Source organism: Hyperoodon ampullatus, assembly GCF_949752795.1.
Source record: "Hyperoodon ampullatus genome assembly, chromosome: 13".
Lineage (NCBI taxonomy): Eukaryota > Metazoa > Chordata > Mammalia > Artiodactyla > Ziphiidae > Hyperoodon > Hyperoodon ampullatus.
Genome location: NC_136926.1, coordinates 1,086,908 through 1,107,587, shown reverse-complemented (window position 1 = coordinate 1,107,587; position 20,680 = coordinate 1,086,908). Strand labels below are relative to the sequence as shown.

The 20,680-nt window shown below is 54.1% G+C and overlaps 2 protein-coding genes across 3 annotated transcripts; both read left to right on the top strand.

Moving 5' to 3' along the window:
- Positions 1 to 272: 272 nt before the first annotated feature.
- On the top strand, positions 273 to 9,604 carry PXMP2 (peroxisomal membrane protein 2; the record flags this gene model as incomplete). Its single annotated transcript, XM_079717715.1, has 5 exons — positions 273 to 394; positions 2,317 to 2,433; positions 3,938 to 4,100; positions 6,938 to 7,057; positions 9,536 to 9,604. The coding sequence occupies 5 exons, from the start codon at positions 273 to 275 to the stop codon at positions 9,602 to 9,604; spliced, it is 591 nt and encodes a 196-aa protein (XP_079573841.1).
- A 4,024-nt stretch (positions 9,605 to 13,628) lies between these two features.
- On the top strand, positions 13,629 to 20,648 carry PGAM5 (PGAM family member 5, mitochondrial serine/threonine protein phosphatase; the record flags this gene model as incomplete). 2 transcript variants are annotated; one of them, XM_079717584.1, is made up of 6 exons in its annotated part: positions 13,629 to 13,825; positions 16,209 to 16,387; positions 17,486 to 17,611; positions 17,688 to 17,776; positions 17,888 to 18,021; positions 19,719 to 20,648. In XM_079717584.1, the coding sequence occupies 6 exons, from the start codon at positions 13,635 to 13,637 to the stop codon at positions 19,867 to 19,869; spliced, it is 870 nt and encodes a 289-aa protein (XP_079573710.1). In that variant the 3' UTR covers positions 19,870 to 20,648. The 2 variants fall into 2 exon arrangements, with proteins under 2 accessions (XP_079573710.1, XP_079573711.1); XM_079717585.1 differs by having other exon boundaries at positions 13,635 to 13,825; positions 17,891 to 18,021.
- Positions 20,649 to 20,680: the final 32 nt, after the last annotated feature.

Genomic DNA, 20,680 nt, shown 5'->3' with positions numbered 1-20,680 from the left:
CGAGAGACCGGAAGCGCCCCACCGCCCAATCAGAAGGCCCGATGCGCCCCGCCCCGCCGAGCTCCAATCGCCGCCGGCGCCCGAGGGGGAGGTGGCCGGTTAGGGACTCCCGGAAAAGTGCGCGGAGGCTCACACCGCGCACCGAGGGGTGTGTCCCGGGAGGCACTGCGGGTCGCGGCGGGGCGGGAAATGCCCGGCCGTCCCCGCCCCTTGCGCCGCACCCGGAGCCCAGTGGGGTCGGTGTCCCCGGCCCGCGCTGCGCGGGGCAGGCAATGGCGCCGGCGGCGTCGAAGCTGAGGGCCGAGGCCGACCTCGGGGCATTCCCGCGGCGGGCGCTCGCCCAGTACCTGCGCCTCCTGCGGCTCTACCCGGTGCTCACCAAGGCGGCCACCAGGTCGGCGCGGAGCGGCGGTGGAGGGGACGGGCCCGGGCGGGGGGCGGCCCGGAGCTCGGACGGCCCGGTGACGCAGCCCCATGGGTGCACCCAACGTGGGGGTTTGAGCGTGAAAGGCAAAATCCCGGTGCGTCAAAATGACCCTCCAGAGGCCTTAAATTAACCAGAAAGCTCAGCACGTGCCGTTCTGTATATTCGGTTCCGAACCGTAACTCTTAGACACCCTAAAATGTGGACCCAGGGACCAGACTAAAGGAGTGCACGAGCCGAAGGACCCTGCAGACCTCGGGGCCTCCAGCCCCTCTGCCCCGGAGGTGACGGCCGTCCGGGGTGAATGGGGCCCGGGGGAGAAGTCTGTCACCCGCCAGCCTGCGCGGCGTCCGCTGCTACCTTCCGGCTTGTTAGTACCTGCTCTTGTTTTGAGGACTAGAATGGACTAGAATGGGTTGAGGTGAACGCCTTTAGGAAGTGCGCGGGAAGCCTGGACGGGGTGGGAGGTGTTAAGGCTTGTTTTCTTTGGCAGCTTTGCATGTGGGAGAAAGCTGACACAGCGCCCTCGGTGCTCCGGTTAGGTCGGCCCTTTGATTTGGAGTACTGAGCTTTTTGTGAGACATCCCCCCTTCATTACTTTCAATTAGTCGACTTTTATTAATTTAGCCTTTCATACATGTGCACAGCTGCTTCCTGTGTGGGGAGCATTAGCAGTGATTAAGATAAGTTCCTACCCTGACGGAGCTTGTATTCTTGTAAAGAACTAGACAAAAAGCAGATAAATGCATAACACGGATAAAGTGGTCAGGGCAGTTTTTATCTGAGGAGGTGACATTTAAATAGAGGCCTGAGGAAGGAGGGAGCAAAAAAGGGAAGCAGAGGGCCCAGCGGGTGCAAAGGTCCTGAGGGAGGAGCCAGCTAATCCCGGTGGAGTGGAAGGTGGGTCTGGGCCCCTGGAGAACATGAACAGTGAGCAAGGGGGCCGATGAGAAAGAAGTAGCCGAGGAGCAGATCAAGAGGCTCCTCACTGTCCCTTCTAAGAATTTTGGATTTTATAGCTTAGAGAGCTTCTCAGGACGCAGCTATAGACCAAGCCTTTGAGCAACTGGGCCTGTCTCCACCTTTTTATTTGAAAATTTTATTGTGATAATTGTAGAGTCACATGCAGTTGTAAGAAATAATACAGGGAGATCCCTTGTATACTTTTCCCAGTTTTCCTCATTGGCAGCATTCTGTAAAACTGTAGTACAGTATCACAGCAAGGACACTGTCATGGATACAGCCCATAGGTCATATTCAGATTCCCCCAGCTTTTCCTGCACTCGTCCATGAGTGAGTGTGTGTTTAATTCCATGCAGTTTTATCACATGTATAGGCTTGTGTATCCACCACCATAGTCAAAATACAGAAAAGTTTCATCATAAGGATCCCTCCTGTTGCCCTTTTTTTTTTTTTTTTTTTTTGCGGTACACGGGCCTCTCCCGTTGTGGAGCGCAGGCTCCGGACGCGCAGGCTCAGCGGCCATGGCTCACGGGCCCAGCCGCTCCGCGGCATGTGGGATCCTCCCGGACCGGGGCACGAACCCGCGTCCCCTGCATCGGCAGGCGGGCTCTCCACCACTGCGCCACCAGGGAAGCCCTCCTGTTGCCCTTTTATAACCACATATGGTAACCTTTTGCAAAATTATAGGATAATATCACAATCAGGATATGACACTGATACGACCCACCATTTGGAAATCTTACTGTGCTCCTGTGTGTGTATATTAAATTCTGCCGTCTCCACCTTTTCATGTAGGGACCTCCCATTTCGGCTGCTCTGATAAGGGTTCATCTCTACCCATCCCCAGCATGTTCTTAGAACCGCCATGCTAATTACGTGCAAGAACAGATGACCTCCTGCACGTTTTCTGAATACCTCTCTGTCCACAGTGGCATTTTGTCAGCACTTGGGAACTTCCTGGCCCAGTTGATTGAGAAGAAGCAGGAAAAAGAAAACTGCTCTCAAAAGCTAGATGTCAGAGGGCCTCTCAGATATGCCATTTACGGGTGAGTTCCATAAAGGGGCTGGTTTACCCAGTAGCAGGCTAAGTGCGACAAAGCTAGGATATCAAGACCTGGAATTATCTACCTCAGAAAAACAATTTTTTAAAAAGCATCGAGGTCATCATGGGAGAAAGTCAGAATGGTGGATAACATTAGCTTCACTTATTTTATAGTTTCATTTGGTTTTTGTTTTGAATTGCATGGGTGAGGGTGGCCATCGTAATTGGGCTGAGAAACCTGAGAGCAGATAGCTCACCTGAACCTAAAATCAGACTTCAAGACCCAAAGACCCTGAAAGAGGAAAACAGACTCAAATATGGCCAGTTAGTTTCTGTTGTTATTTTCATAGCGTAAACATCCAGAAAACAAATACTTACGTATCCTGAAAATTGTCATTTCTTAACCACTTTTTGAATTGCAAAAGCACAGAGATTCAGGAGTTTTACCTATTAAATCCACCCCAAGTTCTCTGGCCAACAATAGTGTTTGTATAGATGGATTATTTTGAAGTCTTTTGCAACAAGAGTGACTTTTTTTCAGTTCAAAATTCACAAATAACATTTTTGTATTTGTAAGCACGCTAACTTGAGTTATCTCAGATTTTTCCATAATGTATTTAAAGTCCTAATCCCCCCAGAGAGGGGGAGTGTTTCAGAATCACCTGGGAGGTCATCCAATCACAATTTTCCATCCTCAAGACTTCCGTTCTCTTCCTCCTGAGAAGCCCTGCCCTGGGCCACTGAACATTCTCTGAAAGGGTAGGGAAAGACGGGGGAGAACTGCTTGTTTAAAGACTTCGCACTGTCGCGCTGGCAGGCCCCTGGGCCCTTGCCCGTCTTTTGATTCTGGATTTCATGGAGCCTCGGGTCTGTTGTCCCTGTAGACGTGGTGGCTGGGTTCAGTTCCCTCCCGAGTACTCTGCGCTCTTTGCAATGAACAGCCAGTGCACAGCACCAGGTTTCAGCCCTGATAATGATCCAAGAGAGATTGATGACGAGCTCTGACACCAGGGATGCTTCCATTATTTACCGAGCACCTTCCCTGAGCCAGGCCCTGTTCTAGGCACTGCAGACACAGCAGTGTACAGACAGACACGATCCTGTCTTGTGGTGCTTACCTTCTCGGGGTGAAGAGAGGGCACTATATAACTAAGCAAATGAGACCATGACAGTCAGTGATCGGTGCTCTGAAGAAAATGAAACAGGGCCTGGAGTAGAGAGTGGCTGGGATGGTGGTGGGTCCATTATTCAGGACAGTCGGAAGGAACTCCCCAAGCCAGCGTGTTGAGAAGGAGCCAGCCACGGGACGACTGGGGTCGGGAACAAGCCTGCTCTGTCGGAGGGAAAAGAGAATGCTTGGAGAGGATTCAGAGAAAGCGTATTTTCTAGCAGGGCCACACAGACCTGTGTGGTCAGTGCTGAGGGCCTCGGGGTTTAGGGTCTGGGCTTTGGGGGTGAAGCTGGCCCCAGGATGGGCGTGTCCAGCTCAGCCCCAGCGCGGGCCTCAGGTTCTTTGTCACAGGGCCGCTGGGTCACTTCTTCTACCTCTTCATGGAGCACTGGATCCCTCCCGAGGCCCCCTTGGCCGGCGTCACGAGGCTGCTTCTGGACCGCCTCCTCTTCGCACCCGCCTTCCTGTCACTGTTCTTCCTCATCATGAACTTCCTGGAGGTTGGTCTCTGCCCCAGCACTCACGCAGGCCAGCCCTTCTCTGGCACAGGGAGGCTGTGGTTGGAACTCACAGGGTCTGTGAACTTCACACTCAGGCTGACGTTTCACACGGTCCTCTGTGAACGTCAGAAGCAAAGCACAGCCGTATTAGCAGCGCCTGTTGGCCTGCAGCGGCCGTCCCAGAGAGTGGGCTGTCACACGTCCATCGTCACAGTTACAGCCCAGAGTATCAGTGATGCTTATCACTCCTTACACCTGCTGGCACGTCTCAGCACTGAATGTGTTAGTGAAGAAGCATATATACTGGTCTGTCGTAAAATTTTCTCTGAATATTTTGATAGCTGTACTTCAGTATAATTGGTTTCTTTGTAGTCCCACACATTTTATTTTATACCTTACAAAACATGATTCTGAGAAGTGGGTCCACAGGCTTCACCAGAGTGCCAGAGAGATCCACGGCACGGAAGTTCCAGCCCCCTAGTGGCCTTGCAGAAGCCTGTGCTCACTCAGGGTCTGGACATCACAAGCGCTCTGAAGAGGCTAACTTGCCAGTGTAGACTTAACATCACAACGGAAGACTTGGGAGGTGTGTTTGCCCAACCTCACTGCACTAACCGGCTCCCTCACCATCCCCTCTCCACCTCCATGCCCGAGATGTGTCAGGTTCTGCCCTGAAAGTAATTCGTTCAACCAATCACAGCAGGTGAACGCGTCTCACGTGGGTTTTATTTTGAGACCTCACCTCAAGTTATTAGTAAGGGGAACACCTGTGCTGTCTAAAGTGACCCTGGTGGGCGGTAGAAAAGATGTTTCAACTTCACTGTGATTGCTAATAAGTCCCTGATAGTAAAAAGAAATATTTGGGAAGTCCTTAGGAAATCAGAGGTAGGAGAAAGTAGAGGGTGCCCATATAAGGAGTGAGGCTACCACAGCAGTTTCTCCTTTTTTTCCCTTCCAAATAGGAAGGGAGTATATTTCCATTAGAAAACAAAAACATTTGCCTCTACGTATATGGCAAATGTTACCAAAGTGCATCAAGTACCCACCACACCATGAGACATGCGGGACCACACTGTCCATACGGCACGCACACTCCAGGTGCTTCTGCATCCAGCATTCTGTGATCCAGACGAGTTACAGACTGCAGACCGTTCCACGCACCGTGTGCCTGTCCCTTTTGTGTGAGGATTCCTGCTTGGTTGATTCCTAGAATTGTCCAAAAACGGCTGTCGTTTTCTGTCCTCCCTGCAGTGGTGCAGAATGATAGCATCAGCAGACATTTATTGAGCCTTGTTCCAAGCTCTGCATCCAGTGCTTCAGGTCTTTGAGCCTCACATCAACCCCACCTGACAGTTGAGGAAGCTGAGGCCTTCAGTTATTTGCAGGGTAAACACTGGCCTGAGGTCGTGTAACGAGTCCGTGAGTCAGGATTCAGACACAGGTTTTGTGACTCGAGAGCTCCTAACCCTTGTGGCTTTTTCCTCTGTGTGAAGTTTGTTTCCCTACACTTTATTTATTTATTTATGGCTGCTGGGCCTTCGTTGCTGCGCGCGGGCTTTCTCTAGTTGTGGCGAGCGGGGCTACTCTTCGTTGCGGTGCGCGGGCTTCTCATTGTGGTGGCTTCTCTTGTTGTGGAGCACGGGCTCTAGATGCACGGGCTTCAGTAGTTGTGGCTCACGTGCTCAGTAGTTGTGGCTCGTGGGCTCTAGAGCGCAGGCTCAGTAGTTGTGGCGCACGGGCTTAGTTGCTCTGCAGCATGTGGGATCTTCCCGGACTAGGGCTCGAATCCATGTCCCCTGCGTTGGCAGGTGGATTCTTAACTGCTGCGCCACCAAGGAAGTCCCAGGTGTTTGTTTTTTAACTTCATATAAAGTTAAATTGTTTGTATAAGTTATATAAAGGGTGTTATGGTGGCTTTCTCCATACAGGAGTTTAAAAATTCACGCATTCAAATCTGTCATTCTTTTCCTTTGTAGGCTTCCTTAAAGGAAGATAATGGAAATATTCTCCTATATTTTCTTCTTCTACTCTTGTGATTTTATTTTGCACATTTTCATAGGCCCAAAGATAATAGAAATATTCTCCTATACTTTCCTCTAGTATTATGTGTTTGTTTTTAATGTAGTGGGAGATATACTTCAGTCTTAGTTTTTTCCACTTAGATAGCAAACTGTCTCATTACCATTTATTGAACAGTCCCCAGTATAGTAAAATGTTAACTTTATCATATTCTCATTCCCATGAGTACAGGCCGTTATCTGGACTCTTTGTTCTTTTGCTGGATTCTGTTCATTTCCACATTTCCATGTTTTGGTTTGTTTTTGGCTGTTGCTACTAGACTTTTTAATTGCCATAATTTTACAGCATTTTAAAAAATTTCTAGTAAGGTAAGCCTTCCTTTCTTATTCTTTTTCAAGATGGCTATTCTTATGCATTTATCCTGCCAGATGACATTTAGAATCAATTTATTGGGGTCCATTTTTTAAAAGCTCCTGACAACTTTTGATTGGAAATGCATCAGCTTTGGAGATTATTTTGGAAAGAATTGACAGCTGAGCCACCAGCAGAGCAGTTTGGTGCCCAGACCAGCAGCGTGAATCACACCATCAGCTCAGCTCTCGGGGGTCATGGGCAAAGGTCACGCACAGTGTGAGCACTGTTCTGATGATTTTCCTGCTGGATTGTTAGCTCCTTGCCACACCGCTGCTCAAGCACACGTGTGTGCTATGTCCATATAAACGGAACAAACTGCAGTTTTAAAGAAATCACCGTGTCAGGCTTTGGGGCCCCAGTATTGCTCATGGTCTGCGTTTCCCCCTGCATTTCCCCCTTTCCAGGGGAAGGACGCGGCCACCTTCGCTGCCAAGATGAAGAGAGGATTCTGGCCGGCGCTGCAGATGAACTGGCGAGTCTGGACTCCAGTGCAGTTTATTAATGTCAACTACGTCCCTTTGCAGGTAAGGCCAGCCTGGCACCGCAGGGCCAGAGAGGGACTTCGAGCTCCCCCGAAGCCCACCCCCGCCAGCCTTCTTTTTCTCGAGCCTCAGGGTCACCCCAAGTTCCGGATTCCTTCTGGGGCTTTCCTCTTTGCCCGGAATCGTTACCGTTCTGGATTCTGGCAGGCAAAGTGACATAGAAGGAGGGGCCTCCCAAGTGGCGTCCACGCTGCGCCCTTTCGTCCCGGGCAGCGCTCGGCTTTCTAGGGCTGGATAGCAGCCCGTGCCCACACAGCTGCGGGAGGGCAGCCTCACCTGCAGGGACGTCAGGGCCACACCGGGGCGGGGCCGGGGGCTCTGAGCCGAGGGTCGGAGCATCTGGGTGGGAACCTCTGCAAGTGGGACCGCGGGCCGCAGGCGGGCTGCGGTGAGGCCGCCCTCCGGTTTGCTGAAGGCCCTGCCAGTGTCCACTGCCTCTACACCAAGTACAGCCCATCTGGGTCTGGGTCCCAAGACCACTGCCAGGTGGATGGGCTCACGGCCTAGGTTTATGAGGGCCACGCAGCCAGGATGTACAACTGGATCCTGGGAATCCATTGCTCGCGCCCTGTGCTCCCTCCCTCCCTCCCCTGAGGGCCACACAGAGCAAGCCCTCACCCACCTGCAAAATGCAGGCACGCGGTGTTTCTGCCCAGGGTTTTACTGGGGGCTGGGCACATGGGCACCGCCCCCTGCACCAGAGTTCCCTACACCCCTGGAGGAAAGGCGGGAACCAGCATGAAATCCAAGTTCCCAGACACCAGCCGAGCACCAGCCTCTCAAACAGGCCTTTCCAGGGATTCCCAGGCCTCAGGCCTGCCGTGTTAACCCTTTTCTGCACACCATTTAAGTAACCTACCTGAAACTAGCTCATACAGGCTGATTTCCATCCTGCTTTAGGGAGAGGAGAGAAAGAGACCTGGGGCAAGAGCCCCCTTGGGAAAGAGATACCTTGCAAGGGTGGGAAGAGGGAGGGGACGGGCTTGGTAATCACACACACACACAGACACACCCCCCCAAGGGGTAGCAGATAACCAGAGGCAGTGATGGACAGCAGTAGCCGATGCTGCAGGGAGTTAAAGCAAATTAAAAATCGGTCCGTTTCCATTGGCTTTTAAAATGGCCTTCCCAAGAGCAACTTCAGTGGCTCCATGGGGCCGAAGCCAGATGGCTGAGAACTGATGAGTGTGTGGGGAGGTAGAAGATAAACTACAAGTCTAAAAAAGTCTCTCGGACGTCTGGGAAGCGGAGGGGAAAATGGCAGTTAGCAGTGGGCCAGAGGAGGAGAAGGCTTTGCAGCTAGGAGAAGAGTGGCCACGCTGCATGCAGGTGGCACCCCGGGCGGCCCCAGTGCTGGGGGTGGGGGTGGGACTGCAGCATAAGCAGAGAGGCACTTCAGGTGGAAGGCGCGCCTCCCCTGTGAGCACAGCAGCGAGAGGAGGTCACTGTCCACTGGGGCCCCCCGCCACACCTTGTCTTCCCTCTGGGAGGGGGAGGGGTGGGGCAGGCTTGGGGGGATGGGTATTTTGAGGGGAGTAAAGAAGTGGTCACCTCGGTGGTGCTGCGGAGGAGAGGAGAGGAAGCTGATTGGAGACGGGGGAGCCAGGAGAGGCTGAAGACTCTTATGTGCAGGGGCCTGGGGCCTGAGGCAGGTGAGAAGGCAGGAGGATCTAGGTTTTTCCAGGGAGTACAACTGAGGAACAAGAAGGGAAGGAAACCAGGGCTACACACTATGGGTTCTAAGGCATATAGAAGATGAAATAGAGACATGAGAAGACAGAACGGCTGAGGACGTGGAGGGGTCTATGGAAGGGAAAGTAGAGAGGCTGGAAAATGGAATCCTTCTGACTAGCTTAGGGACAGTGCTGCAAGCTTGGGGTTAGAGACTTTCCTAAAAGGTGGTTGCGGGCGAGTGCTTAAGGGGCAGAGAGTTTATTCAACAAATATGTATTGAGCACCTGCTGTATGCCCTGCTGCTCTTGACTCTGGGGCTACAGTGACTAATGAGATAGACCAGACTGCTCCTTTCATGGAGCTTATGTGCCTGGGAGACTCAGGAATTGAAGGTGATTTCAGGTGGGAATATGCCTGTCAGATCGTAGAAGCAGGGTAGTGGCATAGGATGGGTTAGAGTGGAGAGCAGGCCGTGGAGTGGTCAGGGAGGAGCCGGGGGAGCCCCCTGCGTGCTGACTGGTCCTGGGGCGAGAGGCTGAGCCAGGAGCTGAAGTGCTCAGTGAATGAGTGTTTCCCCTGCTGTCCCGTAAACATCATCAGGCAGGGACTGTCCTCCTCTCCCCTCTGCTGGGCCCCTAGCACAGTGCCTTGTACGCAGTAAAGGCTCAGCAAATACAGCAGTGGGTGAGTGGACTGACCCGCGACTGAGCTCCGTCCTGGGGGGTGGGTGCCTGATAAGTGTGCCTGGGGCCCTGCTCTTACCGCGGCCTGTGTTCTCTCCGGCAGTTCCGGGTGCTCTTTGCCAACTTGGCGGCTCTGTTCTGGTACACCTACCTGGCCTCTCTGGGGAAGTGAAGATGACCGGGAGAGGTCCTCAGACACACTGACGACGTGGGGGGCGGGGGGCGGGGTGAGGGAGCAGGAACAACCCAGCCTGCCTCTGGGTCATGTGATTCAAGATGACCCTAAAATGATGGATGGAGAAACAGAAATCTCTGAATGTCAGAATCCGTTTCTAAAACGGTAGTCACTGTCCTCAGGTGGTGCTCCCCTAAGAAACCTTAAAATACAGTAGAGATGATTTCACTTCTCACCTTGGATTGAATTAGGATCACAATAAACTATAACGTAGCTTTTCAGTGGTGATTTTAATTTCTCAGAATAATTGCTGTTGCTTTGAAAGAAATGGGTGATCAGAGGGCTGCCCTCAGATTTTTTAAAACGTTTAAAAAATTGTGGTAAAATATATCACAATACTGCTGCTTAGCTACCTGGCCCCATAGGACAAGGGCCCCTCTAGACCAGGACTTGCCCTGACCTTCTGAGGCCCTGTATGCCACCCTTTCAGCTGGGTCTGCTCTCCTGTTGTTCATTTACATTAGCCCTCCCTCCCTGCTTTTTCATTCTTAGAACATTCCTTCCTGATTGTCTCCCATCCTTATTTCATGGATACAATATCCCTTGGGATCTTAATTATATAGTTTTTGAATTTTTTTCTGTCTCGCATGCTGTTTCTATTTTCTCAGGGTTTTTTGTTTTTTGTATTTTCCCTGTTTGATCTTTGTGTTACCCTATCAGGATTTCCTGAAATGTCTATTGATCCTTTTCTTTCTTTTTTTTTTTTTTAAGATTTTTTTTGAAGTGGAGCATTTTTTAAATCTTTATTGAATATGTTACAATAATGCTTCTGTTTTATGTTTTGGTTTTTTGGCTGAAAGGCATAGCTCCCTGACCAGGGATCAAACCCACACCCCCTGCACTGTTGTTGTCATTGTTGTGCCAGGTCTTAGTTGCAGCTTGCCGGCTCCTTAGTTGCGGCATGGGGGATCTAGTTCCCTGACCAGGGATCAAACCCGGGCCCCCTGCATTGGGAGTGCGGAGTCTTAACCACTGTGCCACCAGGGAAGTCCCTGAAAGTCAAAGTCTTAACCACTGGACCGCCAGGGAAGTCCATGTTGATCTTTTTCTTCTTTTTTTAAAATTGATTAATTAATTAATTAATTAATTTATTTTTGGCTGCGTTGGGTCTTTGTTGCGGTGCGTGGGCTTCTCATTGCAGTGGCTTCTCTTGTTGCAGAGCACGGGCTCTAGGCGCGCAGGCTTCAGTAGTTGTGGCTTGTGGGCTCTAGAGCACAGGCTCAGTAGTTGTGGCCCACGGGCTTAGTTACTCCACGGCATGTGGGATCTTCCTGGACCAGGGCTTGAACCCGTGTACCCTGCATTGGCAGGTGGATTCTTAACCACTGCGCCACCAGGGAAGCCCCCATGTTGATCCTTGATTGTGCATCATTGGTTTTTTGGTTTGTTTTTGTTTTTTAAGGATTATTTATTTATTTATTTATTTATTGGCTGTGTTGGGTCTTCGCTGCTGCGCGCAGGCTTTCTCTAGTTGCGGTGAGTGGGGGCTACTCTTCGTTGTGGTGCACGGGCTTCTCATTGTGGTGGCTTCTCTTGTTGCAGAGCACGGGCTCTAGGTGCGCGGGCTTCAGCAGTTGTGGCACTCAGGCTCAGTAGTTGTGGCACACGGGCTTAGTTGCTCCGCGGCATGTGGAATCTTCCCGGACCAGGGCTCAAACCCGTGTCTCCTGCATTAGCAGGTGAATTTTTAACCACTGCACCACCAGGGAAGCCCCTGTGCATCACTAGTAAAGAGTCAAAGCCACTCAGATATTCTTTGGAAGATTCGTGTGCATGGGCTGCACTTGTGAAACCAAAGCCTCACTGTGGGCTGACCAAGCAGGGACCCTTTTTTTAAAATTTTTATTTATTTTTGGCTGCATTGGGTCTTCGTTGTGGTGCGTGGGCTTCTCTTTGCAGTGGCTTCTCTTGTTGTGGAGCACGGGCTCTAGGCGCGTGGGCTTCAGTAGTTGTAGAACGCGGGCTCAGTAGTTGTGGCTCACGGGCTCTAGAGCATAGGCTCAGTACTTGTGGCACACGGGCTTAGCTGCTTCGCGGCATGTGGGATCTTCCTGGACCAGGGCTCGAACCCGTGTCCCCTGCGTTGGCAGGCGGATTCTTAACCATTGTGCCACCAGGGAAGCCCGGGACCCAGTTTTGTTGGGGATCGCCCATTTTCAATAACTGAGGTATTTTCTCCTGGGCTGGTCAGTTTACCCGGAGAGGAATCTTTTCATTTCTTGCCCAGGGTGGGCGGATGGGGCAGGGAGAGTGGTGGCTGTAGGGGAGCATGGTATAAGCGCAGCGGCCAACATTCTTGTGGCTAACTGGAGAAAAGGGGTTAGAGTCCTACTATTAGTATGTGAACTTCATATAATTTCATCTTTATTACTGCAGCCCAGTCTCAGCTGTCAGGTGTTCTCAAATCCAGAGGCCTTCTGGTTCAGATCCTCTGTAATGAAAGTTCTCTAGTCTTCTGCCATGTTGGAGGTGAGGTGGTCACCTGAATACACTGGTGATGGAGGGGATGAAGAGTGCAACCTCTCAGGTTTTCAGTCAGTCCTGCTGTGTCCTCAGAGCTCAGAGGTGGGGCTAGTAACTGTAACTGGCCAGGCTCTGCCAGACTCACCGGAATAGATGAACTTGCTTCTTGGCTTCCCTCAGTGCAGACAACGGATATTCCATCTCCTCAGATCAATAACAATCTGATTTCCAGCTTCCAAAATTTTGTCAGCTGATCTCTTGGTTTTGTTTCTTCTGTGGACTCAAATATGTCCTTGTAGATTTGTCTTTTTAAATTTTTTTGCTATCATTTTAATAAGTGACCTTCTGGAAGAAGGAGACATAAATATATGGGTTCAAGACACCATGCTTAAGCAGAGGTCTGGGTATTTCTGTGGAATACATTCATTCTTCAAAATCCAGAGTGACTTTTAAAAATGTAAATCAGATCGTATCACTTCCCCATTTAAAAGTCTGCCAAGATGATCCAGCAATTCCACTTCTGTGTATACACCCAAGAGAACAGAAAGCAGGGACTTGAAGAGATATTTGCACACCCAGTTCACAGCAGCGTTATTCACAATAGCTAAAACTGGGAAACAACCCAAATGTCCATTGATGGATGAATGGATAAACAAAACGTCATCCATCCATACAATGGAATATTATTCATCCTTAAAAAGGAAGGACATTCTGACACATGTTACGACTCAGATGAACCTTGAGGACATTAAGTGACATAATCCAGTCCGCAAAGGACAATACTGTCTGACTCTACTTCTTTGGGGTCCCTGGAGCAAATTCAGAGACAGGAAGTAGGGTGGTGGGTGCCAGGGGCTGAGGGAAGGGGATGGGGAGTTAAGTGTTTAACGGGGACAGAATTTTAGTTTGGGAAGATGAGAAAGTTCTGGAGAGGGACGGTGGTGATACTTGCACAACAAAGAGAATGTGCTTAATGCCCCTGAGCTGTACACCTAAAAGATGGTTAGGATGGTAAATTTTGCGTTATGTGTATTTTGCCACAGTAAAAACAATGCAACCAGCAAACCCTGCGGGAGTTTCCCAGTTCACTTAAACCAGAACCCCAACTCATCTGCGGGGCACGGGTTCCCCCTGGGCTCTTCCCGCATTTGACCCGGCCCAGCCGCCCGGCGCCGGCTTCGGTGCTCCCGTTGCGCCCCCGCCCAAGCGGCTCCCCGGGGGCGCCGCGTGAGCACTAGCTGCTCGAAGGCAGGAACGACTCCCACCCCGGGCCCCCCGCAGCGGGTCGAGGGAAGGGTCTCAGAACCAACTCCCACCACCGGGCTCCGCCTTCGTTCCCGGAAGTCGCCCGCGGCAGGCAGGGCCATCCCGGCGACTCCCGCGTCTCCCGCGCAGCCCGGCGGCCGGAAGCACACGCCCGCCGAAGCCTGTCCCTTACGGCGCGCCGTCCGCGCCCGAAAGCGCCTGCGCGGAGTCGACGCGGCCCCGCGTGGGACGGGCCGGCATGGCGTTCCGGCAGGCGCTGCAGTTGGCGGCCTGCGGCCTGGCCGGGGGCTCGGCCGCGGTGTTCTTCTCGGCGGTGGCAGTGGGGAAGCCCCGCGCGGGCGGGGACGCGGAGCCGCGCGTGGTCGAGCCGCCGGCGTGGGCGGGGGCCGCGCGCCCTGGGCCCGGCGTCTGGGACCCCAACTGGGACAGGTGCGGGGCCGGCGGCGGGAGCCTTACCGGGCCCTGGCCGTCCCGGCCGGTCGGTGTGGTCGGTTCCGCGGAGGGGCGGGCGGGGCAGGCTTGCATGAGGGTTTCTCTTTCGGTTCTGGCCGCAAGGGTGGCTGTGGACGTGGGGCGTCCTTCGACCCCTCTTCTGAGCGCCAGTTTCCTCGTCTGTCCAGGGGGTCGTTTTGAGGAAGGAGCACCGTGATGCCAGGGACAGTGCCTGGCGCCCAGGGAAGCCCGAAGTGGTCGTTTTCAGTCCTAGACGGAGGGCTTGGAGCTGTGTAGGGCTCTTGTCCTTGTTTCCGTCTCCCAACTTCTGAATCCTCAGATTGGGTGACGGCACGTTGGTCCCATATTTGCGATACAGCTGAGACGGCGAGGTGGAGATGGGCCCTGGAAGGGGCCTCCGCGAGGCTCCCTCGCGGGGACAGGACCAGCAGCCATCTTGAGTAGGAACGTGAGGTCCAGGGGTCCCGGTCCCACCTGGCCGCGCGCTGTCAGTGTTCTTATTGAGCCCTTGGAGTGTGGCTTCTGTGATCAGGAAGCAATTTTTAGTCTTACTTAACGTTAATTAATTTAAATTTAAAAACCAGAGCAGTGCAGATCTTAAAATACTGTATTGAAACGATAGTATTTTTGGTATGCTGGAGTAAATAAAGTGAGTTACTGAAATTTCACCTGTTTCTTCCTGCTTTGTAAATGTGGCCACATGGAAATTTTAAATTACGTGTGTTGCCGGTGTTCTGTTTCTATTGGACGGCCCTGCTCTGGGTTGTGGGATGGTTTATCCAGTCCCAGCTCTTCACTCCTTGACACTCTTGAGTGTGGGGCACAGATCCAGTATTTATTGCTGGCCTAGTTGTATCGGGAACTTCATAGGTATTCTTTTTAACCTTTAATTTTTAAAAAGTAAACTTATCTTAGAATCGTCTTGTATTTACAGAAAAATTGCAAAAGATGATAGAGTACCTGTATACTCCACACCTAATTCCCTCTGTTGTTAACACCTCACACTAATATGGGACACTTGTCACAATCAGGGAACCAGTATAGATACGATATTGTTAACTGACGTCCGTACTTTATTGAGATTTCCTCAGTTTTTACATGTTGTCCGTTGTGTCTTCCCGGATCCCACAGGACAGTCAGGCTTTGACAGTTTCTCAGGCTTGACTTGCTTTGATGACCTTGACAGTTCTGAGGAGGGCTGATCAGGGATTTTATAGAATGTTCCTCAGTTGGAATTTGTCTGTTTTTCTCACGATTAGACTGGGGTCATACTCTCTTTTTCAAACATCAGTACAATCTTGTGAATTTCTTTGGCCTCTTTAAGGAAACAGAGTCACTCTGAGGTTGCAGGCCTGACTTGAGGTAGAGCCGGACTCCAGCCGTGTATGAGGCCAACATGCTGCATTTGCTTGCCAGGTCTAGGTTTATGGGAGGGTGAGGGGTGGTGTCCGTGCTGGAAAGCTCCAGGGCCTCATCCGGTGAAGTCTCCAGCCTCTTTCTGAGGAGCCAGGCTTCCTGCATCTGTGCCTGTAGGTTCCAGATGTCTTCTCTGGCTCAGCCCCAGCTCCCACGTGACTGCCAGTGTGGCATCTCGGCCTGGCCATGTTTACAGGCACCCCAGGTTCCCCAGGTTCGCACGGCCCAAGCAGAACCCATGAATTCACCATTATTCCCCTCAAAACTTATTCTTCCAGCACTGCCTCAGCTGAGTACATTCTTTTCCCAGCTCTGCCGGTCTCACAGGCATGTAATTTCTGTTAGCTTGAGGCCCGTGAGCCGTCAGAGTGCCTGTCTTCACCAGACTTGCTCGTGTCTAGCATCTTTGCTGCTGCAGCTCCCTCCCAGTGTTCAGCAGGGCCATCCAGGGGGTTTCCGTGGTAACGGGAACACTTTCCTCACTGTCCGGTGTGAGGCCCACTATCCCACATGCTACTAAGCATCGACAATGTGTTTAGTGTGATTGGGGAAATGGAGTTTTAATTGTATTTAATTTTCATGATTTTGAATTTAAGTAGCCACGTGGTCAGTGGCTACTGTTGGGCAGTACAGCGTCCCCGTCAGCGAGGCCACCCTGTGGGCATTTCCCACCTGCCCTTCCACAGACACTCCTTCCTCTTCTCCGCGTCCCTGGTCCCCTTGCTGTGACTGTCAGTCTCCTCACAAGGACGTGGGCAGCACAATAGCTTCGCTTGTCTGTCCTGTTCACATCCAGCCGCCCAGGGCGGGCCTGGCGCCAAGAGAAGGGGGGCGCTGGCTCCTCCCCTGCGCCTCACCAACCCAGGAAGCCCCTCGGTCAGGAAGACGGGGGGTGACTTGTGAGCAGGGGCACAGGACACACCGTCTTGTATTTCTGCGTCAGGAGAGAACCACTGTCCCTGGTCAACCTGCGGAAGAGGAACCTGGAGCCCGGAGAAGAAGAGCCGGCGTCCAGGCTAGACCACTACAAGGCCAAGGCCACACGGCACATCTTCCTCATCAGGCACTCCCAGTACCACGTGGACGCCTCCCTGGAGAAGGACCGCACGCTGACGCCCCTGGGTACGTGGCTGGGCCCGCCCGCAGAGGCCAGCCTCCTTGAAGGTGCCCTTGGGGCGCTGGGCCTCTTTGGACCTGTGTCAGGTGTTCTCGGCCCAGATGCGAGCCTTGTCATTATTAGTAATAATCAGCCAAACCTGACACAGGCTTTGAAAACGTCCCCGTTAAGGTGGATCCTGCCTGCAGGCACGAGGCTCTGAGGCGGCTCCGCCCGGTGCCCCGTCTGGCTTGACCTAGTTGCCGGAGAGCCTTCCTCATGAACGGTGGCGGGTCTCAGCCGCCCCCGCGCGGAGTGCGCCTGTGGCAGTTTCTTGCTGCTGTGAATGGCGCTGCCGGGCGGGACCGCCTCGGTCTTTGTGCTCATGTGTCTGTAGGAGAAATTCCTAGCAAGGGAACGCAGGGAGGTTGGAGATAGAGTTTACGTTTTAAAAAATCTCTCTGTTGAATGAGATAGCACCCACTTGTGTGGGTCCCCCTTCTCACGAGGGCCCGTTCGCTTGCCCTCAGACGCCGCCTGCGTGGCCCGGGGCGAGCAGCCCTGCGCCGGGGGAGCGGGCTTGCTGGCCTGTCCTCGGGCTCAGGTGGAAGTAAAGCTGCATCCGTGGTATCGTGCATCCAGCTGAAACTGACTTTCCGAGGGCGTTTGGGCTGGATTCCAAGATACATTTGAGGAAAAGCATTTGTGTTTGCACCCGGGCTGCAGCAGTGCTGAGGCTGGCCGTCCTGACGTGTTAGCACCTGGCGGTGGTGATTAGGAGGCGGGTGGTCACTGGCGCACTGACACCCAGTCTTTGGACAAAGTTGAGTAGGGATGGTGTGAGGGACCCAGAAGTAGTATACAACAGGACCCCACCCAGACGTCAGCCGGCCTCGGCCATGGCCGTTGTCTTCAGTGTTTTCTTCTTGACGGGGCTGAAGGTGGCTGGTTTGTCTCATTGATTTTACCTGTTGAAAGCCTGGCCCCTTCCTTAGGCCTGAGCCCTGGGAGGGGCTGCCCGTCTTGTCCCCCAAACCTAACGGTGCTTGGTAAGGACTGAAGTATTTGTGAAGTAAACAGGGACTCCGGCGACGTGTAATTCTCCAGTGTATTCCACCTTCAAGGTCGTGAGCAGGCTGAACTAACCGGTCTCCGACTTGCAAGCTTGGGGTTGAAGTTTAATAAAATCGTCCATTCCTCCATGACCCGTGCAATAGAAACCACTGACATCATCAGCAAACACCTGCCAGGTGAGTGCCAGCCCCACCCCCCCACCCCCGGGCCAGCTGCTCCTGAAGGGGCGCTGAGTCCTGTGTCTCTCTGCAGGCGTCTGCAAGGTCAGCACAGACCTGCTGAGGGAAGGCGCCCCCATCGAGCCTGACCCCCCCGTGTCTCACTGGAAGCCGGAGGCTGTGGTAAAAACTCCCCCCGGGCAGCCTCCCCCGGGAGCGTCCTCCACGCCACCCCTGGGCTCGCGGTGGCCCGCGCACTGCCTCCATACGGACGATCCCTCCCTCTGCCCCCAGCAGTATTACGAGGACGGGGCGCGGATCGAGGCCGCCTTCCGGAACTACATCCACCGGGCGGACGCCAAGCAGCAGGAGGACAGCTACGAGATCTTCATCTGCCACGCCAACGTCATCCGCTATATCGTGTGCAGGTGAGGCCCCGACGGCGCCCGCGGCCCCGCCTCCCCACCACGGCCCCGCCTCCGGCCTGTGCCCCCAGCACGGCACGGCCCCGCCTCCCGCCCCGCCCCCGCTGGCCTGTGCCCCCAGCGCGGCCCCCCCTCCTCGTGCCTGATGGTGCCCGCCAGGCCCAGCCGGTGGTCTGGTAGAACGGCTTTCTCACGACTGCATGTTTTTGGTGGGAACAGACCAGAATGAGGTGCCCCCCGTGGGCGGCCTTTCCCGGGCGATGCTGTCGTGGTCGCTTGGTTCAGGCGCTGTGCGCGGCCGTTCCCGCTGCGAAGTCACACTTTGTAGGAGGCAACGCGAGCGCCCGTTCCCCTGACGTCCCCCGACTGGTTTCAGCACCTGTCGATGGCTCCTGCCCCCGTGGTTGCGCAGTGGTGTTTGCTTAATGGTTTCGTATGTCCCTTTGTTAATTGGAATGTGTGTGACGATAGACCCACGGATCTGTTTTGTGCCGGGTGATAACCCGTGAGCGCGTTAGTCACTGGCTGCTCCAGCTGCTCCTGCGGGGCTCCTGTGTCCGTGGGGCAACCACGTCCCTTTGTCCTGGCACCAGAGGTCCAGGGCCCTCGCAGTGATGCCTGTGCTGAGCCCCAGGCAGAGTCACGGAGGGCCCTGGACCTGGGAAGGCCAGCTGGGTGCCTATGTGTTTGACCACATCCCACTTAGTGCAAGTGAGGACCCAGCCTCCCCCGGGGCCATTGGAGGTGATCCGCAGGTGCTTCAGGAGCTGAGGGGGGTCCCCCTTCTCATGAGGGGCCCGTTCGCTTGCCCTCAGACGCCGCCTGCGTGGCCCGGGGCGAGCAGCCCTGCGCCGGGGGAGCGGGCTGCGGCGCCAGGGTCCCGGCCGGGTTGAGAGCTGCCGGGAGGAGGGGCTGGGCTTCGGGGGCAGCCCGAGCCCGTGTGCCGCTCAGGGCGACTTCGGGGCTGTGTGAACACGCGTCCTCCCGTACCCCGGGACAGCATTGACCCAGTGTTACCGGGTGCGACCCCAGTGCTCAGGGCCGGCCGGAGACGTCGGGGCCGGGAGCAGCCTGTGCCCCCGGGACACACGAGGGCGTTCTGCTCCCTAACTTAGGGCAGTTGTGAAAGCAGTGAGGGTGACGCTGAGCCTTGAAAAAGAATGTCGCTAGTTAATCCTTCAAGTCGGCAAAACTCTCGACAGAGGAAGTGCCAGCCGATGGCGAGCCCCAGGGATGCCGCCTGTCCACCCCAGCGTCCTGGGGCACAAAGGGGTCTGGTGGCTCGGACGGAGGCCCTAGTCCTACTGGGCTCTTCAGCAAATACTAACTGTGCCTAAGCAGCGTTAAGAGCGTGGAAATGCTCCGGGGTTGTGGGTTGCCCCTGCCGCACCGTCCTGCTGCCTCCGTCCCCTTCTGGCGACACTGGAAGAACAAATTCAGTTGCATGCGTTTGTTAACTAGTGAGTTTGTGACTCACGTGCAAGCCTTCAGTTGGGTTGATCCTCCGTCCCGGAGAGGCTGAGCTGTCACCTCCCCCTTGTTTGATTGACGGGTTGGCATCCACCCGACAGCTCCTTCCTCTGAGAGACCCCGTTTGAAAATGGGAGGGGCTTGCAGGTGTTGGCCCCAGCCCCAGGGAAGCCCCCTGAGGCCTTGTCACCTGGGGTGGGCCCCTTCCCAGCCTGTGCTCTCTCCTCCAGGGCGCTGCAGTTCCCTCCAGAAGGCTGGCTCCGCCTTTCCCTCAACAACGGCAGCATTACCCACCTGGTAGTCCGGCCAGATGGCCGAGTGGCTCTCAGGACCCTCGGGGACACGGGGTTCATGCCTCCTGACAAGATCTCCCGCTCCTGAGGGCCGCCTCGAGATCCCGCTCTCCTCCTCAGCCCCCTGCCGGCCTGGTGTGGGTGCCACCGAGACCGCGGGCTCCTCCCCGCCCCCCTCACCGGCCGCTCCGCGGGGCCAGGGCTCCAGGGCGCAGCAGCTGGAGAGAAGGATCCACAAAGCGGCGCTGCAGCGCTGAGCTTCTGGCCCAGGATGGAGAAGGGAAGCACTCAGGTCAGATCAGCTTCGTCTCTCGCAGTGTCTCTGCCTCACTCTCGTCCACCAGGATGAGCCTGTGGGGTCTAAGCAGGCCTGTTTCAGGGACTGGACGAGGCCCCCAGATGCCGTCCCCGCAGGGACTGCGGCAGACGCCGCAGCGAGCTGTCCGTCAGCAGAGCCCGTCAGGCAGGAAGAGGCGGGCGCCAGCGCTTCTTCCATTCGTAACTTATTTCGCTGCTTTTTACACTCTCTTCATTTCCTAGAACTCTTTGTCACTTAAGCTTTCATCGATTGAAGATTTTCTTCATCTGGTTCTTGGTTTGAAAACCCATTTCTCACTCCCGAGTCATACAGCCCTGACGCTGTTGGATCTGAACTCATGTGTGTTGCTAGGCCTTTCCGACACAGAGGAGGGGCACCTTGGCAGGTGAGGGATGTGACTGACCTGCTGCTCTTGTGGGAGGGGCCGGGCAGTGACGGGCCAGGAGGGGCCCTGTTTCAATAAAGTGTCTGGCTGACATTTCAGTCCTTGTTTGCCTGTGGCTGGCTATTAATCTTTTATGCTTGTGGATTAAAATATTTAGATACAACGTGTCCATCCCAAACCTCCGTTTATTTAGGA